The sequence below is a fragment of the Schistocerca gregaria genome, chromosome 6 (assembly GCF_023897955.1).
Source record: "Schistocerca gregaria isolate iqSchGreg1 chromosome 6, iqSchGreg1.2, whole genome shotgun sequence".
Taxonomy (NCBI): Eukaryota; Metazoa; Arthropoda; class Insecta; order Orthoptera; family Acrididae; genus Schistocerca; species Schistocerca gregaria.
In genome coordinates this window covers 192785788-192811211 of record NC_064925.1, presented here as the reverse complement: position 1 = coordinate 192811211, position 25424 = coordinate 192785788, and the positions used below count along the sequence as shown (strand labels likewise).

Genomic DNA, 25424 nt, shown 5'->3' with positions numbered 1-25424 from the left:
GCTGCAGGCGCTTCCTCTGTGGTCCTCGCCCATTCCCTGAGACCTGCTGGAGCGTTGCTGCTCTGTTTTCTGTCCCCTGCGGTTCTAGGTGTTCCCTCTGCGGTCCGCGCCCACCAAACCCACTCCTGGGGGTCTCATCTACAGTATGGGGTACCAAGCGTTCCGCCTGCGGTCCGCACCTGCTCACCACGACCTGTTGGACTGTTGCCGCTTCGTTTTTTGTGTGCTGCAGCTCTGGATGTTCCCTCTGCGGTCCGTGCCCACCAGTCCCACTTCTGGGTGTTCCATCTTTGGTCTGGTGCGCCTGGCAGTCTGATAGGGGCTTGTTTTCCATCTCCATGTCTCTGGTTCTTCTGTTTGTGTAGTGTTGCAGCTGGCCCCATTGCTCCTTTAACAATTCCAGAGCCGGATCCCAGGCTCTGCTTAGGTCTACTTGAGGAGCAGCCTCAGGTCACACCTGATGAAGGTTACGAGCTACGTGACCGAAATATCGTGCAAGTATGACGCTGATATCCGGCAGAACACCCGACAACCCAAGATGTCAACTTCTTTTTAAACTGTTGAATTGGCAAGTAGGGCTGAAGGTGATTTATGAATAGGTTGAAATTTCTTTTAGGTTACTGATTTTCTGTCAATATTACAACATGTTATTGATACACATATTTCTACATGTATTTGGGTGAAAAACTTCCTTAAATCTATGAAAATGTATGATGAAAGGGTCAACTCCTCCTCTGTTCATATCTGCTGTACAGAATCAATATGCTTAACCTACAGTGTGTTGTATTCCAGTGGTCAGTTGCTCTGGGAGGAAGATTATGTTGACTGGATTTAATGATGTTAAATCGTTGATGTAAATAGGTGGTTAGTTAATTCTACTCCTCAGTCTTTGAATAGTCTTATGAAATAAGGAAAGATGACTTTTTGAACTGACAAAATCAAAGTTCATAGAAAAAAGAATATTCTAGTGTTTGCTGAAAATTTCAATTAACAGCCTTTGCGAGAGTAAAGCATAAAAAAAGGCTATACTCTGATGTACGTAACCATTAGTATTTTACTCTTATTCAGAGTTCCCCCTATCTCTTCCCAAAAGTTTTCTGGTGGTAGCCTATCTAATTTTCCATTTGTTGCTGGGTGAACACCATTCCTAAATGTGATACCACATGCTGATGTAATTAGTAGGAAGCTCATCAGTATGTGATTGTGCATTAGAGGTAAGCCAATTTTCCCATTTCAGATTACCTTTCCTGACAGAATAATTTAAATGAGGTTGATCTTCACAAATCAAGAAGGTGTAAACATAATACATGGATGGTTTGATGCTGACAATATCTTTACGTAATTTCACTACAAATCACTTGTAAAACTACTGCAAGGCCCGCTCACTACAACCATAGGGGTATTCCTTTGTTAAAAACTTCACACAGTGGCCATAGAGCTAACGTGTCACAGAACTAATTACAAAATTGTGAATGTATGCCATAAAAGCAAGGCAATATGTAGGGTATTTCCACTTCTTGCATACAATCAATTGGCCCTCTCATTGTGAGGAAATCATTTTAGCTAGGTAGTATTGAACATTATCTTTTTAACCATCCCCATTTGTTAAGTGGTAATCCCCACCACTTTGTGCTCATTGTCATCTACCTTTGACAGTTCATCATTTCATGACTAAATGCTCTTTTTATAACTTCTATCATTCTAGTGTATGTTTACCATCTTAGTTATTGGCCTTTTTAGTGAACATCATTTGTGCTGTCAACTTCATTTTACTTTTTATGTATTTTAGCAGTATGGAAAAGGACACTTGATCTTTGGTTCAGGATCTCTGCTGTGTCTACTGCATATTTTGTGCACCTTTCTGCAAGAGGAAGCTTTTGTTTTTAGCTCTTTCTTTCTGTCAATTAGGCTAAGCATGTAGTTGCTTTTAACTTCTTTTACTTATTAGTGTTACAAGGTTATGAAGTGGGTGCTTATAACCTCAATTGTTTTTTTCACAACAAAACAAGAGAAAACTAGAATAAAATTGTCTCTACAGATAACAGGATAACCAGCAGGCTTGATTTAAAGTTATTTGTTCACTGCCTTGTTATATGTTGCACTGGCCAAAATGCATGTGATACCCTCACACAGCCAACCTACATTTCACTGGTGTGCATGGTCTACTGTTTTTGAGCCCTGGAATCTGCTAGTTGACCAAGGGATAGTGACAATGCCTCTGTGCATTTTGTGGAACAGGATCCTACAGCCTCTGCACCACATAGCAGTGAGTTTTCGAAGTCTGGCACTCGGTAGCCTCAGAGGTGAATATGCTTCATTTGTTCCCTTCTTGCCATTCCCCTTTCTGACTCTTCTCCAATGGAACATTCATGGCATTAGATCCAACAAGGAGGAAGTATGGTTGCTCATGGAATCACAGTGTCCTGTTGTTTTCAGTAACCAAACAATCTGGTTGAATACCCAGCTGAAAGTAGTCGCAGTGCACATTTTCATTCCTCTTTTCAACTCTTCTCTTTGTAATGTCTATCTGTGGCTTCCCTCTGACAACCATGCCTCCATCCTTGCTACCCTCCCTGTTTACCTTTCCCTGTTGCTTCATAACCTGGGTTGTGAGGAACTACATCCACTTTCCCTTCTTCCCCTTTTTTTTCCCCTCTCTCCTCCCTGATGAAGGAACAAAGTTCCGAAAGCTAGGAATGTAAATTTTCTGTTCTGTTTTGCGTTATCTATCGGCTGTACTGAGCTGAGGTAAGTAGTGGACAGCCCCTCCCTCTCTTTGTTAGTATTTGTTTCACATCTTTATATGAGATTTTCCATTAATCATAAGTATTAGTGTCAATGATATTGAGGAACAACTGCAATTTGTTAAAATTGAACAGAGACCTAGAGCCCAATGGAATTCCAGTCAGATTCTATACTGACTTTGTGGTTGAGTTAGCCTCTCTCCAAACTACAATCTGTCACAGATCCCTCAAACAAGAAACAATGCCCAGTTATTGAAAAGCAGCACAGGTCACACCCATCTACAGAAGGGTAGTAAAAGTGATCCACAAAACTACTGTCCAGTATTCTTGATACCAGTGTGTTGTAGAAACTTAGAAAATCTCCTGAGCTCAAACATAATGAGATATCTTGAACAGAAAGACCACCTTAGTGCCAACAAGCATGGATTCTGGAAACATCAACCATGTGAAACCCAACTTGCGCTTTCTTACATGACATGCTGAAAGCTTTAGATCAAGGCAGTCAGGTAGATGCAGTATTTCTTGATTTCTGAAAAGCATTTTAATCAGTATCACACCTATGCTTACTGTCAAAAGTGTGAGCGTATGGGCTATCAAGTGAAATATGTGACTGGATTAAAGACTTTTTGGAAGGGAGGACACAGCATGTTATCTTGGATGGAGAGTAATTGTCCAGGTGTTGCCCAAGGAAGTGTGTTGCTGTTCATGTCGCATATTAACCCTTTAAGTGAGCATGATGGATACATCCATCCATGCTCTGCTAATTCACAGTGTGTTTGACAAATATATCCATCTACAAATATATCCATCTACTGTACTGTACATATCCATGTACTGTGGCTAAGAGCTAGTGGGAATGACAAGTTATTGGTGTGCCGTTGACACTGTGGTATTAGTTGAGCTTTGTCCACTAGATGACAGCTCTCATCAGGCAATGCAGCATGTTCTAGGCTAGTTGTAACATTGTCAATTCGAGTGTGCATTGACAGTGTGTGTCCAGTGAAGCAGCCACAAAAGTGCACCTTTTTTGTCCGTGCTTACTGCCACATTAGTGAGTGATCTTTTGCAGTGGTGAGAAGTAGTCGTTTATCAGATTTGGAGATTGAGCAGTTGCTTTTGGAAAGTGATGATAATTTCAGTGACAATTCTGAAAGTTTTCAAGATATGGATGTTGAGGCTAGTGAAAGTGAAAGTGACTTTGATCAGAGACATCTGAAGATGAGACACTACTGTAGCAGACAGTACCTAGTGCATTTGTGCATGCTAGTTCAATTTGTAATCAATATTTGTTCACTGGTAGTAGTGGCACAGTTCTGCCTCTAAAACAATATGATGTGATGAGTTGTTTTAAGTGTTTTGTGGATGATGCTTTGTGCACAATAATAGCTGGACTAACAAACTTTTATGCAGAACAGTTCCTAGCTTCTCCTCCCAATTTAGCAGCACACTCCAGGGTTCGCAGTTGGCAGGATACTACATATGACAAGGTAAAAACACTTATTGCAATGCTTGTACTTCAAGAAATTCTTCACAAACCAGACCACAAGATGTACTTTTGAGAGAGAGAGAGAGAGAGAGAGAGAGAGAGAGAGAGAGAGAGAGAGAGAGAGAGAGAGAGAGAGAGAGAGAATATCAGTTGACACACCTTTCTTCAGGAAACTGATGACTGAAAAACAGTTTCATCTTTTATTGAAATTCCTCCACTTTGCTGACAATATCTTTTATGACCCACTTGGCACTATCAGCAGAAAACTATTCAAAATTCACCCCATTATGGAGCATCTGTGGCTTAAATTCAGGTCAATATATGTGCCAGAGAGGAACATCACCATTGACAAATCGTTGTTGCTCTGGAAAGGGTGGCTTGGATGGAGGCAATATTTTTCATCAAATCGTAGCAAATTTGCCATCAAATTTTACAAACTCTGTGAAAGCAGCTCTGGGTATGTATGGGACTTTATTGTTTACACTGGGAAGGACACTAATTATGGTAGCCACTATGCAGACAAAAAAATAACCTCTTGAATTGTTTTGAAGCTTGCTTACGATCTATTCGGGAAAGGCCACTGCATTTATCTTGACAACTGGTACACCAGTCCAGATTTGGTGGACAAAGTAACCAGCAATAACACTGCTGTTGTCAGCACAAAGCAGCAAGACAGGAAGGGGGTCCCTGACTTCATAAGAAAGGAAAAACTGAAGAACAGGGAGTACATAACAGGGTACAGAGGCAAGCAGATGGTAATGAAATGGAAGGTCAAAAGAGGCATTGTTATGGTATACCAATGCCTCTTCTTTAGTCTTCTTCTTGTTTCTTGTTTATCCCAGCTTCTTGAGATCTCCTGCGAAGAGAGACGATACAACATGTTCAGTAGTGCTGTGGGACAATCAATGAAGTTACACAACAGTTAGTAATTTAACTTTTGAAACTGCGGGTTTATTGGCATTTCTGAAAATAAAACCACTTTCACGCACTCAGCAAACTTCTTGTAATAGTTTGTCTGTGTAATGGAACTTACTAAGTTGCAAATAGTTCTAACAAATTAATAATCTGCATTACAGTGTTGCTAAGCAATGTGATCAACAAGGTGATATGTGTCTCAATTAAAACAGAACCTCGATATTTTGAATAAACTTTCAGTTCAATTTTGTCAAAATCAATACTTGTCTCAAAATTAATTTAGGACTTCATGCATTAAGTCCAAGTGCATTTGCAACTATTTACTCGATTCACTGGACAGCTCGATCGCACACTAGCATGTGACGTATTTCAAATTGAGCGCACAGGTTTGTTTTCCCTAGTGGGCTAAATGACTCTATTGTAGTAATGTGATGTGTCTATCTCACATAACGTCTAAATGAAACTGGATTTGTCTCCATTTGAGTCAAAATCACAAAAAATAAAATTCACACTGCAGGTCACCAAACTGTACATGCACATCTCTTGCACTCTAAGTGATAACTCATCTCAGAGTAAAAGCTGCACATAAATTTGCACTTTTTCGTGTGCACAAAATTCAAAACACCTTTACGTTAAACAGATAAATTATGGCCAGCAGTTACTAATTAACATTTCCCAATCTGAATAAACTTCAAGAACTTGTATTTCATAATCAATAAAATTGTATCACCTGAAAGAAACTATTAGTTTGCTCAAAAAGATTCAGATTACAGTCAATTCATGTCTGGATGATGTCATGAGTCGATACTTGGTTGGAATGAATGAAATACCTGTACTGAAAAATACTGTCCGTTGAGTAATTTACTGGCTTTTATAACAAATTTCGTACCCCTTGCATTGCTACTATGGTCACCACCTTTCATGACAATACTTTTTTTAAATGTAAACTCGATGTAGGGAATCATTCAAAAGCCACATATCGTTGTTGACTAAAATAAGACTATGATGGGGGGCGCCGGAGGGGGGGGGGGGGGGTGTAGATAGGTGCGGTTCTCAGTTACAAAACTACCAGATGGCCAAAATGTTATCAGAAGCTTTCCTACCACTTGTTGTCCATTGCATGCTTCAGTGCATACGTTCTGTACAAGAAGCATGGTGTCGAACAAAGTAGAATGAGCTTCATGATTAATCTTGACAGTATCTTTACCACAACAAGGGACATCAGTAAGATGCCCACCTCAAACACCGAAAGCAACACGCCTTACAGCCAGACATTTTCCAGATCTTCTACCACCCTCAATGAAGAAAGGTCAAACAAGGAGCTGTGGGGTTTGCACGAGAAAAGGCCTTTGCAAAGAAACTTCATACTTGTGTGCAGAATGCAAAGTTGTCTTGTGCGCAGCATGTTGTTTTAAAATGTTTCACACTGAAAATGACTTGTAATATTGTGAAAATACAGTTTTGTTAACTTCTGAGATATATTTTATTCATTTCCACTCAGTATCAATTTAAATTTAACTTCAACAACAAAACATGGAGGACAACTTTTATGCGTGAGAACAGTATGCAGCACCACCACACATAGCACGCTGATGAGTGTTGCCCACTGTGGAAGAGGTGTACGTGCGCAAATTACCCACTTCACGGGGTAATGACCTGGCAGACAAGATTACTATTAATCTCAGATGTTTTGTAGATGATGCTGTTATCTATAATGAATTACTGTAATTAAGAAGCTGCATATATATTCAGTGAAATCTTGAAGATTTCAAAGTGCTGCAAAAATTGGCAACTTACTTTAAATGTTCATAAATGTAAAATTTTGCACTTCATAAACTGAAAAAACATGTTATCCTATAATATCATTGAGAGACTGTTGGAATCAGCCAACTCATACAAATACCTGGGTGTAGCACTTCACAGGGATTTGAAATAAAATAATCATATAGTAGGTTGTAGACTTTGGTTTATTCATAAAATACTGGGGAAGTGCAGTCAGTCTACAAGGGAGATTGCTTTCAAATCACCTGTGCAACCAGTTCTAGGATATTGCTAAGGTGTGTGGGACCCAAATCAGATAGCACTAACAGGGGATATTGATATATACAGAAAAGGGCAGCATGAATGGTCATAGGTTTGTTTAAGTGTCACAGAAATACTCTTGAAGGCAGACATAAACTAACCTGAGAAAGTCTATTAACAAAGTTCCAAGAACTGGCTTTAAGTGATTACTTTAGGATACACTACAACCCCTTGTGTGTTGCTCATATAGGGATTGTGAGGATAAGATTAGAATAATTACTGCTTGCACAGAGGCATTCAGTCAATCATTCTTCCTGCACTCCAACATGAATGGAACAGGAAGTAAACCTATTAACTGGTACAATGGAATACACCCTCTGCCTTGCACCCCATGGCGGTTTGCAGAGTATAGATGTAGATGTAGCATAATAGTAGAATAATGAGGTCCATAATATCAATACTAGAAGCATTTAAGTTCATTAAACTTCACTAAAACTGACTGTTGCTCTGAAAGCGGTGAACAATGTTACTATCATTTTTTCTTTACAAAATGCTGAGACATGCCAAAGTTCAGGTCCTATAGAAGCTCTGCTGAATGTCCCCCCTGTAGCATAATTCTGACCTCTACAGCCAGTGTCTGTTGTGTAGTGCAGGTTTTGAGCAGCTGTTCACAAGGATGACAACATATCTGGGCACAGCCATTGACCTGGTGTTTGCAAGAAATGAGATCCTTTCAGCCAGGTGACATACAGGCTGATTATAATTAAACTTTCAAAATAACACCACTGGTAGGAATGTCATCAAATTACAAAAGAATATTTGCTATGGCAGAAGGAAAAAAAGTTGTGTGAAAATTGATCAATATGTACCAGAATACATAAAACACCTGTCACATGCCTGACCCATTGAAGTTGGTATAAACACACCAGGTCTGTGACGTTTGCTGTGACTGTCTAAATGAAGGACTGCGCTCTGCTTGTAAAGCTGTATTACAGGAATGATGACTGTGCACATGTCACTGTGCAGAAGTTCTGGACACTGAAGGGTTTGAAAAACGACATTGGTCTGATGGCTGCTGTGGGTATGGAGAAAATGATTCGGAAATTTGAAAAGTTGTATTTTTGGCCTGGCAGAGGGAGGAAATGAATTGATTCAATGTCAATGGAAGCAGTGGTCACAGTCATGCAGGAGGAGATGAGTTGTAGTGTGCAAATGTGTAATGCATGGAGAATTGCCCAAACATTGGACATATCCATGAGCACGGTGCGTAAAATCCTATGACAGATGCTTCTTTGCAATCCATTCAAAATTACCCATGTGCCCAAGTTGCTTCCTGTTGATCTGACAGCAAGAGCCTTTGCTTTAGAATTTCTTTGGAAGCAGACAATGGTTGGCTGTGGAAGATAGTGTGGACATATGAAGCCCACTCCAATTTAACAGGATATGTTAGTACAAAGAACTGTCAAATATGAGCAACAGAAAATCCACATGCAAATCAACAAGTAACACTGCATCCTGAAAAGTCACTGTGCGGTGCTGGTTTATGGCATCATTTATCATATGACCATATTTTTTCAAAGAGACAGGTGCCTTTGGTCCTGCTACCTGTACCGTCACTGATAAGTGCTATGAGTGTCTTTTGTGTAACCACATCATTCCAGCTCTCCAACAGTGTGGATAGCACATCTCCACACATTGCAAATCCAGTTATGCAGCTGCTGAAGCACCATTTCAGAAATGCTAGGATTATCAGCCACCATTTCTCTACAACCTAGCCATCCCTACAATTTGATCTTAATCTGTGTGACTTATGGCTGTGAGTCTGTCTTAAGTGTTCTGACTGCAAACTTAGCTGCATTGAAGGCACACATTGTGCAACACATTCTGAACATGACTCAGGAAACACTTTGATCAGTTGGGGAATGTGCTGTTTCTCAATTTCAACTTGTTGCAGAAAATGGTGGACAGCATATTGAACATGTTTTACACCAATCACATGGAAATCAATAATACGATTTGATTTTTATTAATGGTTTTTTGTGCAGTTTTTGGTCTCAGGACAATTAGAAACAGATTCACTGAATAATACAGTTTGTTTACTGTTGAATGTACACCTTAGGCATTGTTGTATGATTCATTTGTCATTTGTAGTCAACCACTAGTAAATTATGCTTACAGCGTCATCTATTGCTACACTTCGTAACTCTTTATTGTTGTTCTGCCACACGTTTTCCTCCTTATCTGATACTATTCCATTGCAATTTGATGTCGTTCTGATCAGTGGTGTTATTTCTACAGTAGTTTGCAAGTTTAACTTTAATTATAATCACCTTGTGTTTCTGTTGGTTCATGGTTTAGTCTTGGTGATCCCAAGCTCACTGCACCTGTAAATGAAGGTGACATTGGATCAACAAGGGAGCATGTAGGATTATCTACTGCAGCACCCCATACTCATTTCATCATGTCTGCCTCAGATTGCCCCCTGTACTGCTACACTTAGAGGATAATGGTGTGGACTTCCAACACTTTGTTGCCTAATAGCAGTAGTACATGATCAACCAGCTTTGCCATTTCTGAAATGCTCACCCCAAGGTGCCAGCCATAACTATCTGCCCTTCGCCAAAGTCACTTATGTCAGTGAATATATCCATTCGTGGCAGATATTTTCAGTAGAATGATTCCCCATTCATCTCTGCTCTGCTTAGGCACTTCCTTTACAGTGTTTTGTGCCTGATATGCAATCACATAGTATTCAGTCACACAATGGGCAGACCACACACAGTTTTGAATTGTTGGTGTAACTGCATACTCATTTATTTTAGTGAGGTAAATATTTCTTTCTGCAGTGTTACTTTGCTGTGATTTTTCGCTTGATACCATAGTGAAATGTGCATTAATTTAGTAGTTTTTTACTGACTTATTCCATATTGTAGGGTAAGTGCCATGTGGAACACATTGCAAACTAAATTCTTGTAACTGTGAGAATCATAATCAGAATACAAACAATGAAAAGAGTAATGATAACCATTCACAATTAAGTTTCACAATGTCCTCCTTTTGAGCAACACCCCCCACCCCCACACCCAACTTGCCCCCTCCCTCTCCATGCACACATACAAAAACCTAATTTTGTCCTAGAATTGTGGTCTGAATGATATGTAGAAATGTCATATTGAGGGTAAAAGCACCAAGGACCACGAGGGTGAAAGATACTGATGAAGGTTGGGGGGAGGGAAGTCAGAGTAGAACAGCATAAAATGGTAGGAATGAGGACAGATACGGTAGTAGGTGTCGAATGAGAGTTAGTGGAAATTGGAAGATGTATTATAAGAACAATTCCTCACACATGTGTTCAGAAATTCAGAGAAGCTGGGATCGTTGGCAGGGGACATGGTGCGAGAGGAAGGGGTTGAAAGGATGATAGGAGCCAGATGGTCCAGTTGTGAAACTACCAGTAAAGTGGAGCATGTTGTGCTCAGTAGCATGCTCTGTCACTTGATGCTCAACTCCTCTTGTGGTCTCTGTTCGTGGAGATAAATTTGTTCAGATGGACAGTTAGCTTTTGTTCATGCACAAATACATGGTTGTTCAGAAATTAGAGCAGAATCAATATAATGTAGATACTTTGAAAGGTAATTCTGCCTGTGATGCGATAGGATACACCTGTGACAGAACTACAATATCATACTCTGAAGGGGTTCATAGGACACTTTTGCATATGGTTCTTTCACATTGAATGACAAGGGGATGGGAGTAGATGTGTCATAAAGATGGTTCAGAATGTTTTGTGATTGGGAGGTAAGCAGGGTACCAAGAGGGGGTGGAAGGATTGAGGGAATCACATTTCTCATTTCTGGGCACTGTGAAAGGTAACTGAAGCTGCAGTGGGAGGATATGATTAGGTTGTTAAAGTCAGATGTGATTTTGTGTAATAAGGGAGGTCGGAGGATGTCACTTGATTCATTAGCTGTTGGTTGGTGGATGCTGTTTAAGTACAGTATTAAGAGCATTTGTGAATATAGCATTATGATCCAGGAATAGGGAAATGATACTGAAGATGCAGAAGACTCACTGGGCCACATTAACCCAACATAATATTTTTCCTTGTTATTCAACCACTAAATTTCTCCAAGTTATTTGTTTGTGTTTGATTAATGGCATATTCTCCTCTGTCTGCTTCTATGTGGCATGTTATCTTCTTCAATCCAGACTATATTGTGTTGTAGTTGTGCTATTTTCTTTAATGGATGAATAACTAAATTTGATTTGATGAGGAAGATATCATTCTCTCTTTTTTTGACCCATTTGTGTCTGCCCTCAATTTTTTTTAATGAGACGTGATGTGCTGTGTTCTTATGCTCCACATTCTTTCCATAGTATAATATTTTTTTGTTCTTTTTTACAGCATGCCAAAATAGAACACAAAAAGTTATTAAGGCCTCTTCAAAAAATAATTTACAGCCTTTCAAGGATAAGATGGAATTCTTTGTAACTAGAGGTAATAAAACATTATTTATTTGCGACCTGTAGATTTTAAAGTGCATTCTTTATGGAATATTAAGTATGTTTGTTTCCTTGTAGCCAAGAAGCAGCTCCTTGGTGAAAAAGAAAATTTAGAAGAATGCAAGCAAAAGTAAGTGTAACTAAAATACATTTATCTATGAAATTATGTGCTTACCTATTTAGATGATGTTTTAGCAAATCCACTAATATTCTATCCAGTTGTTCAGAGTTAGTCTGCACTGTTCTTAGCTCTCCACAGACCCAGGAGAATGGCAATCCACAGGACTCCATATTAAGTTTTCTTCTTTTCTCATCACAATTAATGGTGTTGTAGCCTCCACTGGAGGTCATCCATGCTCTCCAAGTGGATGATTTCTGTATTTTGACTAGCTCTCTCTCTATGGCCTCTGTGGTGCAATGTTCCATGGTGGCATCTGACACACTTCTGTCACCATTAAGTCCAGGGTTGTGCATAGCTGTTACTGTACTACAGTCCATCCTGATCTGGAGCTCTGTCTCAATGCCCAACACTCGATGGCATTCCCCCAGTTAAGTTTCTTTGGCCTTCTTTTTGATAACAAGCTGACTTAGTTGCTCCATATCTGCTTTCTGAAAGTTGGTTGTTTTTGTAAACTCGGTGTCCTTCACTTCCTTGCCCATACCTCTTGGTGCATGGGTTGTTTGAGCTCCTTGTTTCTTATGCCATCATTGTCCACTTTACCGTGCTCACCCATCCTATTTGCACTGTGACCTTGTGACATCACCTGCCTGCTGCCCACCCTCAGGTGGGTCTACTGCTTTGGCTCCACCTCACTTCTCTCTGCCATGATTTCCATCACCCCTCCTTGTCTCTCCGTCTCATCTCCTGACCACCCTCCTTGGTCAGTTTCTTGGCTGTGGATGTGGATGGATCACATTTGGGGTCCAAAATCCTCCATCGCTCCAATGGTGTCACATTATTTACTCCACCTGCTCTTACATGAGTTCCTGAATGCTACTGTATCTTACACAAATGACTCTAAATCCACCAGTCACATGGGAATGCGTTCATGTCTTATGTTGGTATGGAACATCATCTCTTGATTGCCACATGTCAGATGTTTACCACAGAGCTGATGGCCATCCATACAGCTGTTTGGTTTACTTAACATTCCTCCCTCACCCAAGTTTTGTTATGTTTGGTTTGTCAAATTACACTCCTGGAAATGGAAAAAAGAACACATTGACACCGGTGTGTCAGACCCACCATACTTGCTCCGGACACTGCGAGAGGGCTGTACAAGCAATGATCACACGCACAACACAGCGGACACACCAGGAACTGCGGTGTTGGCCGTCGAATGGCGCTAGCTGCGCAGCATTTGTGCACCACCGCCGTCAGTGTCAGCCAGTTTGCCGTGGCATACGGAGCTCCATCGCAGTCTTTAACACTGGTAGCATGCCGCGACAGCGTGGACGTGAACCGTATGTGCAGTTGACGGACTTTGAGCGAGGGCGTATAGTGGGCATGCGGGAGGCCGGGTGGACGTACCGCTGAATTGCTCAACATGTGGGGATTGAGGTCTCCACAGTACATCAATGTTGTCGCCAGTGGTCGGCGGAAGGTGCACGTGCCCATCGACCTGTGACCGGACCGCAGCGATGCACGGATGCACGCCAAGACCGTAGGATCCTATGCAGTGCCGTAGGGGACCGCACCGACACTTCCCAGCAAATTAGGGACACTGTTGCTCCTGGGGTATCGGCGAGGACCATTCGCAACCATCTCCATGAAGCTGGGCTACGGTCCCGCACACCGTTAGGCCGTCTTCCGCTCACATCCCAACATCGTGTAGCCCGCCTCCAGTGGTGTCGCGACAGGCGTGAATGGAGGGACGAATGGAGATGTGTCGTCTTCCGCGATGAGAGTCGCTTCTGCCTTGGTGCCAATAATGGTCGTATGCGTGTTTGGCGCCGTGCAGGTGAGCGCTACAATCAGGACTGCATACAACCGAGGCACACAGGGCCAACACCCGGCATCATGGTGTGGGGAGCGATCTCCTACACTGGCCGTACACCTCTGGTGATCGTCGAGGGGACACTGAATAGTGCACGGTACATCCAAACCGTCATCGAACCCATCGTTCTACCATTCCTAGACCGGCAAGGGAAGTTGCTGTTCCAACAGGACAATGCACGTCCGCATGTATCCCGTGCCACCCAACGTGCTCTAGAAGGTGTAAGTCAACTACCCTGGCCAGCAAGATCTCCAGATCTGTCCCCCATTGAGCATGTTTGGGACTGGATGAAGTGTCGTCTCACGCGGTCTGCACGTCCAGCACGAACTCTGGTCCAACTGAGGCGCCAGGTGGAAATGGTATGGCAAGCCATTCCACAGGACTACATCCAGCATCTCTACGATCGTCTGCATGAGAGAATAGCAACCTGCATTGCTGCGAAAGGTGGATATACACTGTACTAGTGCCGACATTGTGCATGCTCTGTTGCCTGTGTCTATGTGCCTGTGGTTCTGTCAGTGTGATCATGTGATGTATCTGACCCCAGGAATGTGTCAATAAAGTTTCCCCTTCCTGGGACAATGAATTCACGGTGTTCTTATTTCAATTTCCAGGAGTGTATGATGACTGAAGCTTATATGAGTATGATGAGAGACTTGAAAGATCAGTTGTTACATTTATTGTTTCTTCGTTTAGAGAAGCTGTGATGTCATGGGTGAGGTATATGAATTATATTTGAAGCACATTTCTATTAGGTGTAGAAAAATGATATTTAGGGTACTATGGAGACATGTGGAGGCTATGGGGAAATATTTTGTGAGGTTTCTGCTGTTGTGATAAAGCTTATGTAGTTTACTAGTGATATTAAGGTGACATTTTGTGATATATTCTCTGATGTATATAGTCTTTATAACAGTGGTAGGATGATGTTGTGTTAATGACTTGTGATTTTTTTTTACTCTTATTTGTGACAGTGTACTGTATGGTTTTGGAGAATACTTAAGTTGAATTTATGCTATCTGTTGAACTACATTTTTGTTCTGTGGTTACATTGTGCTTTTGATGATGACTGCAGTGCACTGACAAATTTGTGTCTGGGAATTCCAGTTGGTAGCTTTATTGTGTTGAATGTAGTGTTGGAATTAGAGAAATTGCTAGGGTAACTCGTGAGAAGTGCTGAATATAATGTTGCAGCTGATGATATATAGATAACATCTGTTTATAAACTACAGAATCTGTCTGATGTATTAACTGCATATCTGGAAATAAATAAAAATGAATTATCGCTATCAGAAAAATACTAAGAATAATTCATAGTTTCAGTATAATTAATATTAAAAAAATGAACTTGGCCATTACATATTGCACCTCTAATTATTATTCAAGGTTATTTTAATAAATTTGTTTTAGTAGAATAGATTTACTTTACCTCAAAGTGAATTATCACAATACATATTTAGTCATTAGTATTGTTTTCATGCTTATGTATTTTTTTTTCCTTCTGCAAAAGATGTCTGCAGGGAGAAGGGAGGAGAGGGTAGAGTTTCCAAATATTAAAGTTTTCTCAAAATGTAATTTACCATAGTTATCAGATATTAGTCTTAACAATTTTCCTATGATAAGATGATGTTGCTTTGATAGTTGCACTAAGCTGAAACAAATTAACTTCATTGAGTATGCTATTTGTCTTATAGTCGGTAGGGATTTTTTATCAAACAAATTGTAGATTTATCATCACTTTGTGTTCAGAAGTTGTGTTTCTGCCATATAACAGGAATTTATAATTTTTCTATTTGGTTTCACTCAGAATAGTAAAGTCATTTTCAACTGTTATTTTTGCATCTTCCCTATATTTTTTCCTTTTTAATTTAAGGAGAGACATGCACCCAGACTGAGCATTAATGTAAAAGTCTATACAAACTTTTTTTCAAGTCATTTTAGTCCTTGCAGTACTCCATTATGGTTATTGTTATCTTTGTACATGTCTTAATGTAGTATCTCTTACACTATTGTTCACATAATGCACATTTATTCACTCAGTTCTTGGAATTTAATGTATACTCATATTTTAAGATTTAATCCACACATTGCCAGTGTTTAACTAGCACACTCCTGGTTTCTACTATCTTTGGCCCAAGTGTCATCCATCATGGCTGCTGTGTTGTACGACACCATGTCTTCTGTTTCCTCTTCCAGTCCATAGTTTCAATCAGTTTCTGATATGGTCCAGTGGAAGGTAGCAGGTTTTGAAATCTAATGTCCTGTCTGAAATAAATCTCTCTTGTGAGTTCATACTTAAGTTGGGTTAGCACTACTTTTACCACTAGTAGATGCATTTCACAAAAATTATCTTACTTTTTTATTCTTTTCATATAGCTGATCTTAATTTTGATTCCTTTTATGAATGTGAAATTTCTCTGTTACCTCTTTCTACATCTACATACAAACTCTGCAAATGGTGGAGGATACCATATGTTAATGTTACTTTACACTCCAGTTGTGTATGGAGCACAGGAAGAATGACTTCTTGAATGCCTCCTTGCATGCTGTAATCAGTATAATGTTTTGTTCATGGTATCTACAGGAGCAATATTTAGAGGGATGAAGAACGATCCTGGATTCTTAACTTAATGCTGGTCCTTTAAACATAGTAAGTAGGCTTTCATAGGATAAATGGCATGTATATTAAAGGGTTTGCCAACTTAGTTTTCTCAGAAATTGTGTTACACTCTCTCTGGTGATAGAGACACTGTTGGTCATTTATGCCACTCTTCTTTGACATGTTTGTTGAAAACAATGATGTCTCCAGGTTTGATCTAGGTTTCAGGCTACCTTCTACAGCATCACTTAAATTTTAATTCGACTTTGGTTTTCAGCTGGTGGGTTTTCAGTAGACTCTGGTGTTTTTACTACTCATTCTCATCAGATTTGTCGATATTTTGTTCCTTATTGTGTGGTTGAAGTCTTTCTTTTTCCTGTAAATCCCATGTAAGTATTCAGTTTTTTTATTCTATTTATGCAACATTGCTATTACTGAGATTTAAATTGCTGACATGGACTCTTTCTCTTGTTCAGTTCGTTACTTACTCACTAGTTTGGATAATTAAGTTTAGCCTGACAATTCTGTAGTTCTTATAGGTAGACTCAATAATAGAATGACGATTTCCAGTAAATACACAACTTCATGCACTACTTCAGGGCTCCTAATCTCTCTCCCTTCTCCTTTGCTCAACTTGTACCCCAAAAAGGCACTGAATTATTCAGTTATAACATTTATCTTACTTAAGTCAGTCTATCAAAATGCTATGATATTAATGGTTGTATTGTAATCCTGAATTGTACTCTGTATGTTTTGTGATACTTGATGGTGTAATGTCTGATGTTAATTACCAATATTAACCTTTGATTGATTGTGTCTAGAATGTTTGAACCATTAATAAGTGCAAAAACTTCAGCAGCTGTTGTTCAAACTTGCACATAATTTTTCAGCAGCTGTCATTGAGTACATAATGGCTCTGGAAAAATATTCAGTGCTTTACACTAAAGGGCCAGAGGAACTGGTACACCTGCCTAATATCATGTAGTGCCTCCATGAGCATGCAGGAGTGCTTCAACACAACACAACATGACATGGACTCAACTAATGTCTGTAGTGGTGCTGGAGGGAACAGACACCATGCATCCTGCAGAGCTGTCCAGAAACTTGTAAGAGTGCAAGGGCATGGAGCACAGCATGTTGCAAGGCGTCACAGATATGCTCATTAATGTTCATGTCTCGGGAGTTCGATGGCCAGAGGATGTGTTTAAGCTCAGAAGAGTGTTCCTGCAGTCACTCTGTGGCAATTCTGGACATGTGGGATGTCGCAATACCTTGCTGGAATTGCCAGTGTCTGTCGGAATGCACAATGGGTATGAATGGATGTAGGTGATCAGACAGGATGCTCATGTACGTGCCACCTGTTAGTCATATCTAGACATATAATGGGTCCCACATCACTCCAACTGCACATGCCACGCACCATTACAGAGCCTCCATCAGCTTGAACAGTCCCCTGCTGAGATGCAGGGTCCATGGATTCATGAGGTTGACTCCATACCCACACATGTCTATCCATACGATACAACTTGAAGCAAGACTCAGCCAACCAGGCAACATTTTTTCAGTCATCGACAGTCTGATGTCAGTGTCAATGGGCCCAGACAAGGTGTAAAGCTGTGTGTCATGCAGTAATCAAGGGTACACGAGTGGGTCTTCGCCTCTGGAAGCCCATATCGATGATGTTTCGTTGACTCGTTCACATGCTGCCACCTGCTGATGGGTCAGCATTGAAATATGCAGCAATTTGTGGAAGGGTTGCACTTCTGTCATGGTGAATGATTCTCTTCAGTCACCATTGGTCTTGTTCTTGCTGGATCTTTTTCCAGCCGCAGCGATGTCGGAGATGTGATGTTTGCGGTACACTCATGAGATGGTCATACTGGAAAATCCCCACTTCATCACTACCTCAGAAATTCTGTCACACATAGCTTGTGTGCTGACTATAGCAACATGTTCAAACTTACTTAAGTCTTATAACCCGTTAGTGCAGCAGCAGCAGCAGCAGCAGCAACAGCAGCAGCAGTAACCAATCTAACATCTGCACCAGACACTTGTTGTCTTATATAGGTGTTGCTTTCCACAGCACTGTGTTCTCCTGTTTACATATCTCTCTGTTTGAATACACATGCCTATACTAGTTTTTTTTCCCAGTGTATTTAGTAGCAAGTTACACTGTGTCATGTGTTGATCACTTAACCATTACAAACTGTAAGTTACAGTTTAAGTTACATGGAAGCAGCTAAGAGAAACATTATTCGCAAAATAAAAATACTTGTTAAATATTGTGAGCACCCGGATTCCTAATGCAGAGAAATTTGTTTGATGGAGAAATTAAAGAAAATTTCATTTCCATACATATAATGGATTTTAGTGGTTGATGATTGCCCTGCTACATTGAGACATTATTTTGTCCCTCTTAATGGCTTCTTAAGTTTATTACAATTTTACATTGATAGCGCTTCATTACATCATGGATTGATTTACATCATGGATTGATTTGCATGTGTACAAACGCAATAAGTGTTTCCATTATTTAGACACTAAACAGTGATTAAGTAATTTAGATGAATACCCAATGTACTACTGATATTGTTACTTAAAAAAAGAAATCCTTATTTTCCTGTATGTGTTACATATACTTACGATTAATCTGTTCTGTATTCTTTAGATTTTATGGCACTATGGATTTTTATCAGTACCATCCAAAAGGTAAAAAAGAAGATGTAACACCTAAAGATTTCTTTGCTTTGTGGCTACCATTTTGCCGTGATTTCAAGGATATCTGGAAGAAAGAGCAGCAGAGATTAATAAAGGAAAAGTAAGCAAAAAATTTATTAAGTGAAACTATTGTAACAATAAAAATTCCAGGGTGCATATGCCAGTTTATTCAAACATATTAAAACATGTAGTTTTAATTAGAATTCTCATTGTCAATTTGAAAGAACCCCACAAAATCATTTTTACAGAAATTAATTGCTAATAGTGCATTTTAATTTCTATATTATTCCCAAATTTTGACACAAAAGTCTCTCTTTGAAGGTGAACTTCAGTTAAAAATTCATTATGTAATATACAGGGTGTCCCAGCTATCTTGTCCACCCAAAGTGTCTCTGGAACAATAACAGCTATTGGAGAACGACTTTCACTGGTATCAATGTAGGGCTGGGGCCCATGAATGTACATATTTGAAAACATTCTAAAACGAAAGCATATGTGTTTTTTAACACAAACTTACGTTTTTTTTAAATGGACCTCCTATATTTTTTTCTTCAGCAATACATAGCATGACAAAGCACATACACAATGGCATTGATTGCATCGCAATATTCCCATTACATCCCGAGATATTGAGACGCAAAGTTGACGCTCAAAACAGCCGACATGCTGTGCTAGCGCACATCCTGAGCCTGAGGTGTGAACCCCATGCTGCCCGTAATCACGATGTGATTGACATATGTAATCACACCTTCATACTTATCAAGAGGGACACTTACTTGTCAATCACATCATGATTACGGGTAGCATGGGGTTCACACCTCAGGCTCAGGATGTGCGCTAGCAGTGCATGTCAGGTGTTTCGAGCGTCAACTTCGCGTCTCAATATCTCGGGATGTAATGGGAATATTGCGATGCAATCAACGCCATTGTGTATGTGCTTTGTCATGCTATGTAATGCTGAAGAAAAAATATAGAAGGTCCATTAAAAAAAAGTAAGTTTGTGTTAAAAAACACATATGCTTTCGTTTTAGAATGTTTTCAAATATGTACATTCATGGGCCCCAGCCCTACATTGATACCGGTGAAAGTCATTTTCCAATAGATGTTATTGTTCCAGAGATATTTTGGGTGGACAAGATAGCTGGGACACCCTGTAGATAGATTTACTAATGTGACCACATAGATGATATTCAGAAATGGGTATGTTTTCACCACCACCACCAGGGATCTGATGTTTAGCCAAAAACGACATGACAGTTAAACCACTATGGGCCAGCTACACTGTCACTTACACAGAAAAAACTGAACTATTTGGAGTCGCATAAGACAGCGTCTAAGCGCTTCTGTGGTTGCAGAAGTATTGCATGTCATGCAATGTATGACACTTCAGCATGCTAATGGCCAGCGATGTGTTTATTGTATTTTGATTTTGAAAGGTGAAAAAATTCACGATAAATTTCGAGGACTACAGGCTCTAATAGCGAGGTTATGAACGCACGAACAATTCCATCCCGTGAGATCATCCTAAAATCAAAGTTGGTCAAGTACAGTCTCACTAGATGATTTGTATTTCCATAGGCTTCATTTACACTACTGGCCATTAAAATTGCTACACCACAAAGCTGACTTGCTACAGACATGAAATTTAACCGACAGGAAGAAGATGCTGTGATATGCAAATGATTAGCTTTTCAGAGCTGCACAACCTGTCCCAGAAACAATTTATCCTAAGATGTCTGATACCTTGCTGTCCAATGGGCTTATAACATGGGAATTCTAGGCAAATGATCATGCTACATTCTTTCTACATCATTACACCAGTTGTCATATTTTTTTGTTTTGCTTTCCGAATCAAAAATCAATAGCTGTTTTCTTATTTCTGTATATTGCATTCTGTCTATCGGTGAGCAGCCTTTGACTGCCCTGAGTCACTTCATTTCAGCTGACACAATTTTCCTTCTGTCTCTCTGCAAGATTGGACTTGTCTCCCTACCATATACTACTACTTGTACTGCTATTGTTTTGTAAGACTTAAGCTTAGTTTCCCTTCAGGTTCTATATTTCTGAGTTTTGGGAATCCCTGCACATACATGCTTCAATTTGTGAAGTTTTTCCATGTCACAATCAATTGTTATGGATATTTCACATATGAAATAGCCACTTTTTACTTCCTGTAGCCTTTGAACATACTATTTTAAGTTTATTGAACATAAGAACTAGATGGCTCAAGATATGATTGCAGTGGAAATTCTACAGAAACCACAGCCTACTCTTATAGTTGTAAGCATTGATTGTGGGATACAAACATTCTTTTCTTTTACAGTCAAGTCTTCATTTTATTTTATTTTTGGTTCCACAGCTGTTTTTTACTTTATTGTTGAATATGTACTGAACTGTACCTTTAAAGTGTCTTAATTTGTCACATACTGAAAAGAATGAAGACAGAGAAACAAAGGAGAGGGATCCCCCAGTACAACTGGGAGAGGGGAAGGGTGGGAGGGACAGGGAGAGGTGGGAGGGAGGGAGGAGTAGAGGAAAGGGGCACAGTAGAGGAGCAGAGAAGGGGAAAAGAAAGGTGTATGCATTGGAAGAGATTAGCACTCATTGAGGGTGAGGGGCGCGTGGCTGAAAGCTTGCAGTGAATAACAAGAGCAGCATACGAAACATAGCTGAAAAGAACATACACTGGAAGAAAAATCAAAGAAATTCTTACTCCTACAGGTGGTGGTCAACTTGTACTGAGGTTGGAGGAACTCCCAATGTGATCAGAGACATTGTAACAAGCCATGTTTTAGCTGCCATTAGGGGAAGCTGAGTCTTTTCCGTTGCTCCGCAAGGGAGAAGGATATCAAGGAGTAATCTGGGTGCCAAAAAGGGAGGTGGAGAGGATGATGTGGCAGGACAAAGGAGTGTGAGGGGAGGGGCATGGGGGGTAGGTTGAGGAAGTGGACAGAAGATGGTTGGTCATGGGGTTATGGTAAGCTGCCTGGTGGAGTCAATGAAGGCAGTAGTGTTGGCCTTGTCTGTAGGAGGAGGTAAAGGGTATTATTGCAGAAGAGGAATATGGGCTGGAACGGGATGCAAGAATCAGTGCACTTCGACCTAATGATAAGTTGCCACAATTGATGGAGGCAGGTTCACTGGGTGGTGGGTCGTTCGTCATGCTGTACTAAGTTGTCCAGTTGTTCAGTTTTAATATGTCCAAGGATACGGTTTGAGGCTTACCATTGAGTAGAATAACAAAGGTGTTGTTAGAGCATGATAGTACCTTTTGAGGGTCCAAATAAGCGGGCTGCAAAGCTCACAAACTGATTCATCACAGAGCATGACATAGTTGCAGCTGGAGAGGACATTGTGAATGAAGATGCACAAGGTTGTGTGGATATGGGTAGGGGGCATTCGAATGTGTGATATGTGTGAGGAGACTTTCTCAACTAATGTGGGTAGGGCAGAGGTGGTGGTGGGGGGCAGGGGGGGGGGGGGAGGAGGAGGAGGAGGAGGAGGAGGAGGAGGAGGAGGAGGAGGAGGAGGAGGAGGAGGAGGGTCAGAGTCCTCAGCATATTCTGTCTGAAGGACCAAAGGTTTGCTGTGCAGTACCTCAGCTAAAGTTGATTTAATATCCTATTTGAAAGCAATACTTATGCCTGAGAAGACCCATGGCAATACTTCTGCCCAGCTACTGGTGTGATACATGATCACCACTTTGAGTGCAGTGCCAGTGCTCCACAGAGGTATTACTCTATAATATATGTGGCATTGTAAAATTCTGCACCACTGCCTACTATCCACAGAGCTTATTGAAAAGGAGAAATTTGAATTGCTGACCCTGATCTGTAGCGACAGAAGTTAGGCAGCCAAAGCGGGCCTGCCAGGTGTGAATGTAAGGTAGGCTAGTGATGCAGTCACCTACTAGCCTGGGTGATCATAGAAGTACTGTATTTGAAACCTTACAAAGGAGGCGGAGGACCAATCAACTTGAGATGTATGTGGCAAAAATGTCCTTCTGGGTTGTCAGAATGTCAGGGAGGAGGTAGTGCATCTTGACTAAAGTTGCTACATTGGCAGGGAATGCACACACATGCCCAAGTGTGGCAATAAATTTTGATGTTTAGCCAAACAAAATGCCCAGTAAGCAGGCATATGGTGGCTTTGATGCCCAGAAGGAACTGTGAGACACAGTGGACCAGTAGAAGTATCACACACAACTGGAACGGCTGATCCAGATAGGAGTTGGGGTTCCACTATAAGGAACATAGAAAAGTCTTATAATAAGTTCTGTACATTGGGATGTTGTTGCTGCAAATGAGCCAGCTCATCCAGGTCAAGGGGTGAAATAATGAAGTTAATTCTTGAAATATAGTTTGTGAAAATATTGTCAGTACCTTTGATGTAACCCTTAACCGACGAGGTGCGGGCTCTCAAACCATGTGAAAATTTTTGAACTCGCTCTCCAAGGCTAGTTGTGGTGGAATGCTTCTATACTCTTCCTACTTAAATAGCCAAGCCTACAATGTTTTGTTGTCAGTTGCATTACCGCCTTCTGTGTTTGTTGTTGACACATGTTATTCATAGGTGTTGGAGTCTCCTAGACTATGCCCTGTGAACTACGTACCTGTTTTCTTAAATGCGGTACCATATAGCTCAAATTGTGTTGGCATAAATGTCATTTTTAACTTTCCTGAGTTTGATAAAATTATTAGTCAGTCTATGGAGGAAGGTGTCAGTAATATATATCAAGAAATAAATGAAAAAATGACGATTTTACATTAGCCAGTGATATAGTTCTGAGATAGAACAAGAGTATTGCTTAGAGGAAGAACTTCAGGAAAGTTGAGATGAGGATCTGTCTGTTTCTTCAATGAATACTTAGTGTCTGTTAAAATCAAATGTGTTCTGAGCGGTGATAAAAATGAATGTCAATCTAACAGACTTTCTTTTTGTTCCTATTGGGTGGAATTTCTATGTGCAAATTTAAACCCTGGAATTTAGTTTTCTAAATGTAAAATTCAGTACTCCAACAGTCTATTTATGTGTAATATTTAAAAGAACCTCACAAAATTGTGTGTTTTTGTGTGAAAAATAGTAAAATGCTTTAGGCTTTGTTTAATGCAATAAAAGAAACTAAAAGAATTTAAACAACACTTAAATATTTGTAAAAATAAATGTTATATAGCAAAAATAAAAAATTTCAAATGAGTTTTGCCTAAATCTCGGTTTAATCATAGATCCCACCTCATGGTATATGTTACAGAAAAGTCACCTCCCTAGTTGAGGGTAATGGACATTTGTTGTGTACTAATAAATTAAGTCCATACATAAAAAATGATGAGGGTGAAGACTGGCACTGAGGTTACATAATACATCTGCTAAGACACTGATCTGTAAAAATGGCAGTCTTGTAACCTTCAATGTCTTCTTGGAATTATTTTGTTGTCTAATAAATTCCATACAACTGCTTGTCAAAAGCAGACCATTTGCACTGGAGGAGGACAATTTCTTGGGGAAGAAGCAAAAAGGCTGCAAGATGTTGCCTATTAGTTGCTAAAGCATGATATTGACAGAAGAGATACTAGCATCTGTGATAATAGAAATGTGCACATCAGAAATGGTGTGTGCAAGTGTTGGAGAGGATGATGATGAAATTTTCAAAAGACTGTAGCATGGAATCAGACCAGTTCACTTTGTGATCCAGAAGTGTTCTGGGAGGACTTGGTCTGGTGTTTCTTGTGTTCGTCACAAAAGGAAAAAATAAGAATGTCATAAGATATGAACATCAGAATGTAAACAGGAAAAATGGAGAAGCAATAAAGCACTGCTAGGGACAGGTGGCATTTTTCAGTCCATAAGGCCTGAAACAATATTTGAATAGGTCAAATGGTGTAATTATGGCAGTTTCTGGGATGTCATCATCAACTTGCTTAGGGATTGGATGGTAAGCATTGTGGCTGTCTACGACACTAAACACATGCATACCATGGAGCTGTTGCTGAAGTTTTAGATGTGTGGAGTGGGATAATTGTCAATGTGGGCATGTTCAACTTGCGGTAGTCTCTGAGTGACGTACTCTGGGTGAGTGAGGAGGAGGGATAGCCATTTTTGAAGTGGCCGGGGTTTGATGGTGTGTGCACTGGAGCACAAAACTGTGTACTAGATAAGGAAAGTATGCTAAGCAGAGGGCAGTGGGTGGTGTGCAGCAGTGGTGCGGTGCTTGGCATCTACACAACGAGCATGACTGTGGCCATTATATCATGAGTGAGTCTGAAATGCGCAAACTGAGTGGATGGGGCAGCACTGCCCAAAGACTGAAAAACACACAAGAGTTGGGATGGATAGATGCTTGTGTGTTGCAGAGTCCGATGTGGGGACAAGACTTTTGGATCCCATTTGATCACCATTTCCTTACCCTGGGCACTTGTTACACTATAACCTGAAGTGTTCAA

General features: G+C 40.3%; 1 protein-coding gene across 1 annotated transcript in view; it reads left to right on the top strand.

Annotated features, from left to right (window-relative positions):
* The window catches only part of LOC126278800 (formin-like), a 246586-nt gene that overhangs the window by 200821 nt on the left and 20341 nt on the right, over positions 1-25424 (top strand). Inside the window, exons 14-16 of the mRNA XM_049979073.1 lie at positions 11573-11665; positions 11749-11800; positions 18935-19084. Coding sequence (XP_049835030.1) covers positions 11573-11665; positions 11749-11800; positions 18935-19084 — 295 coding nt within the window. The remainder of the gene's footprint in view (positions 1-11572; positions 11666-11748; positions 11801-18934; positions 19085-25424) is intronic.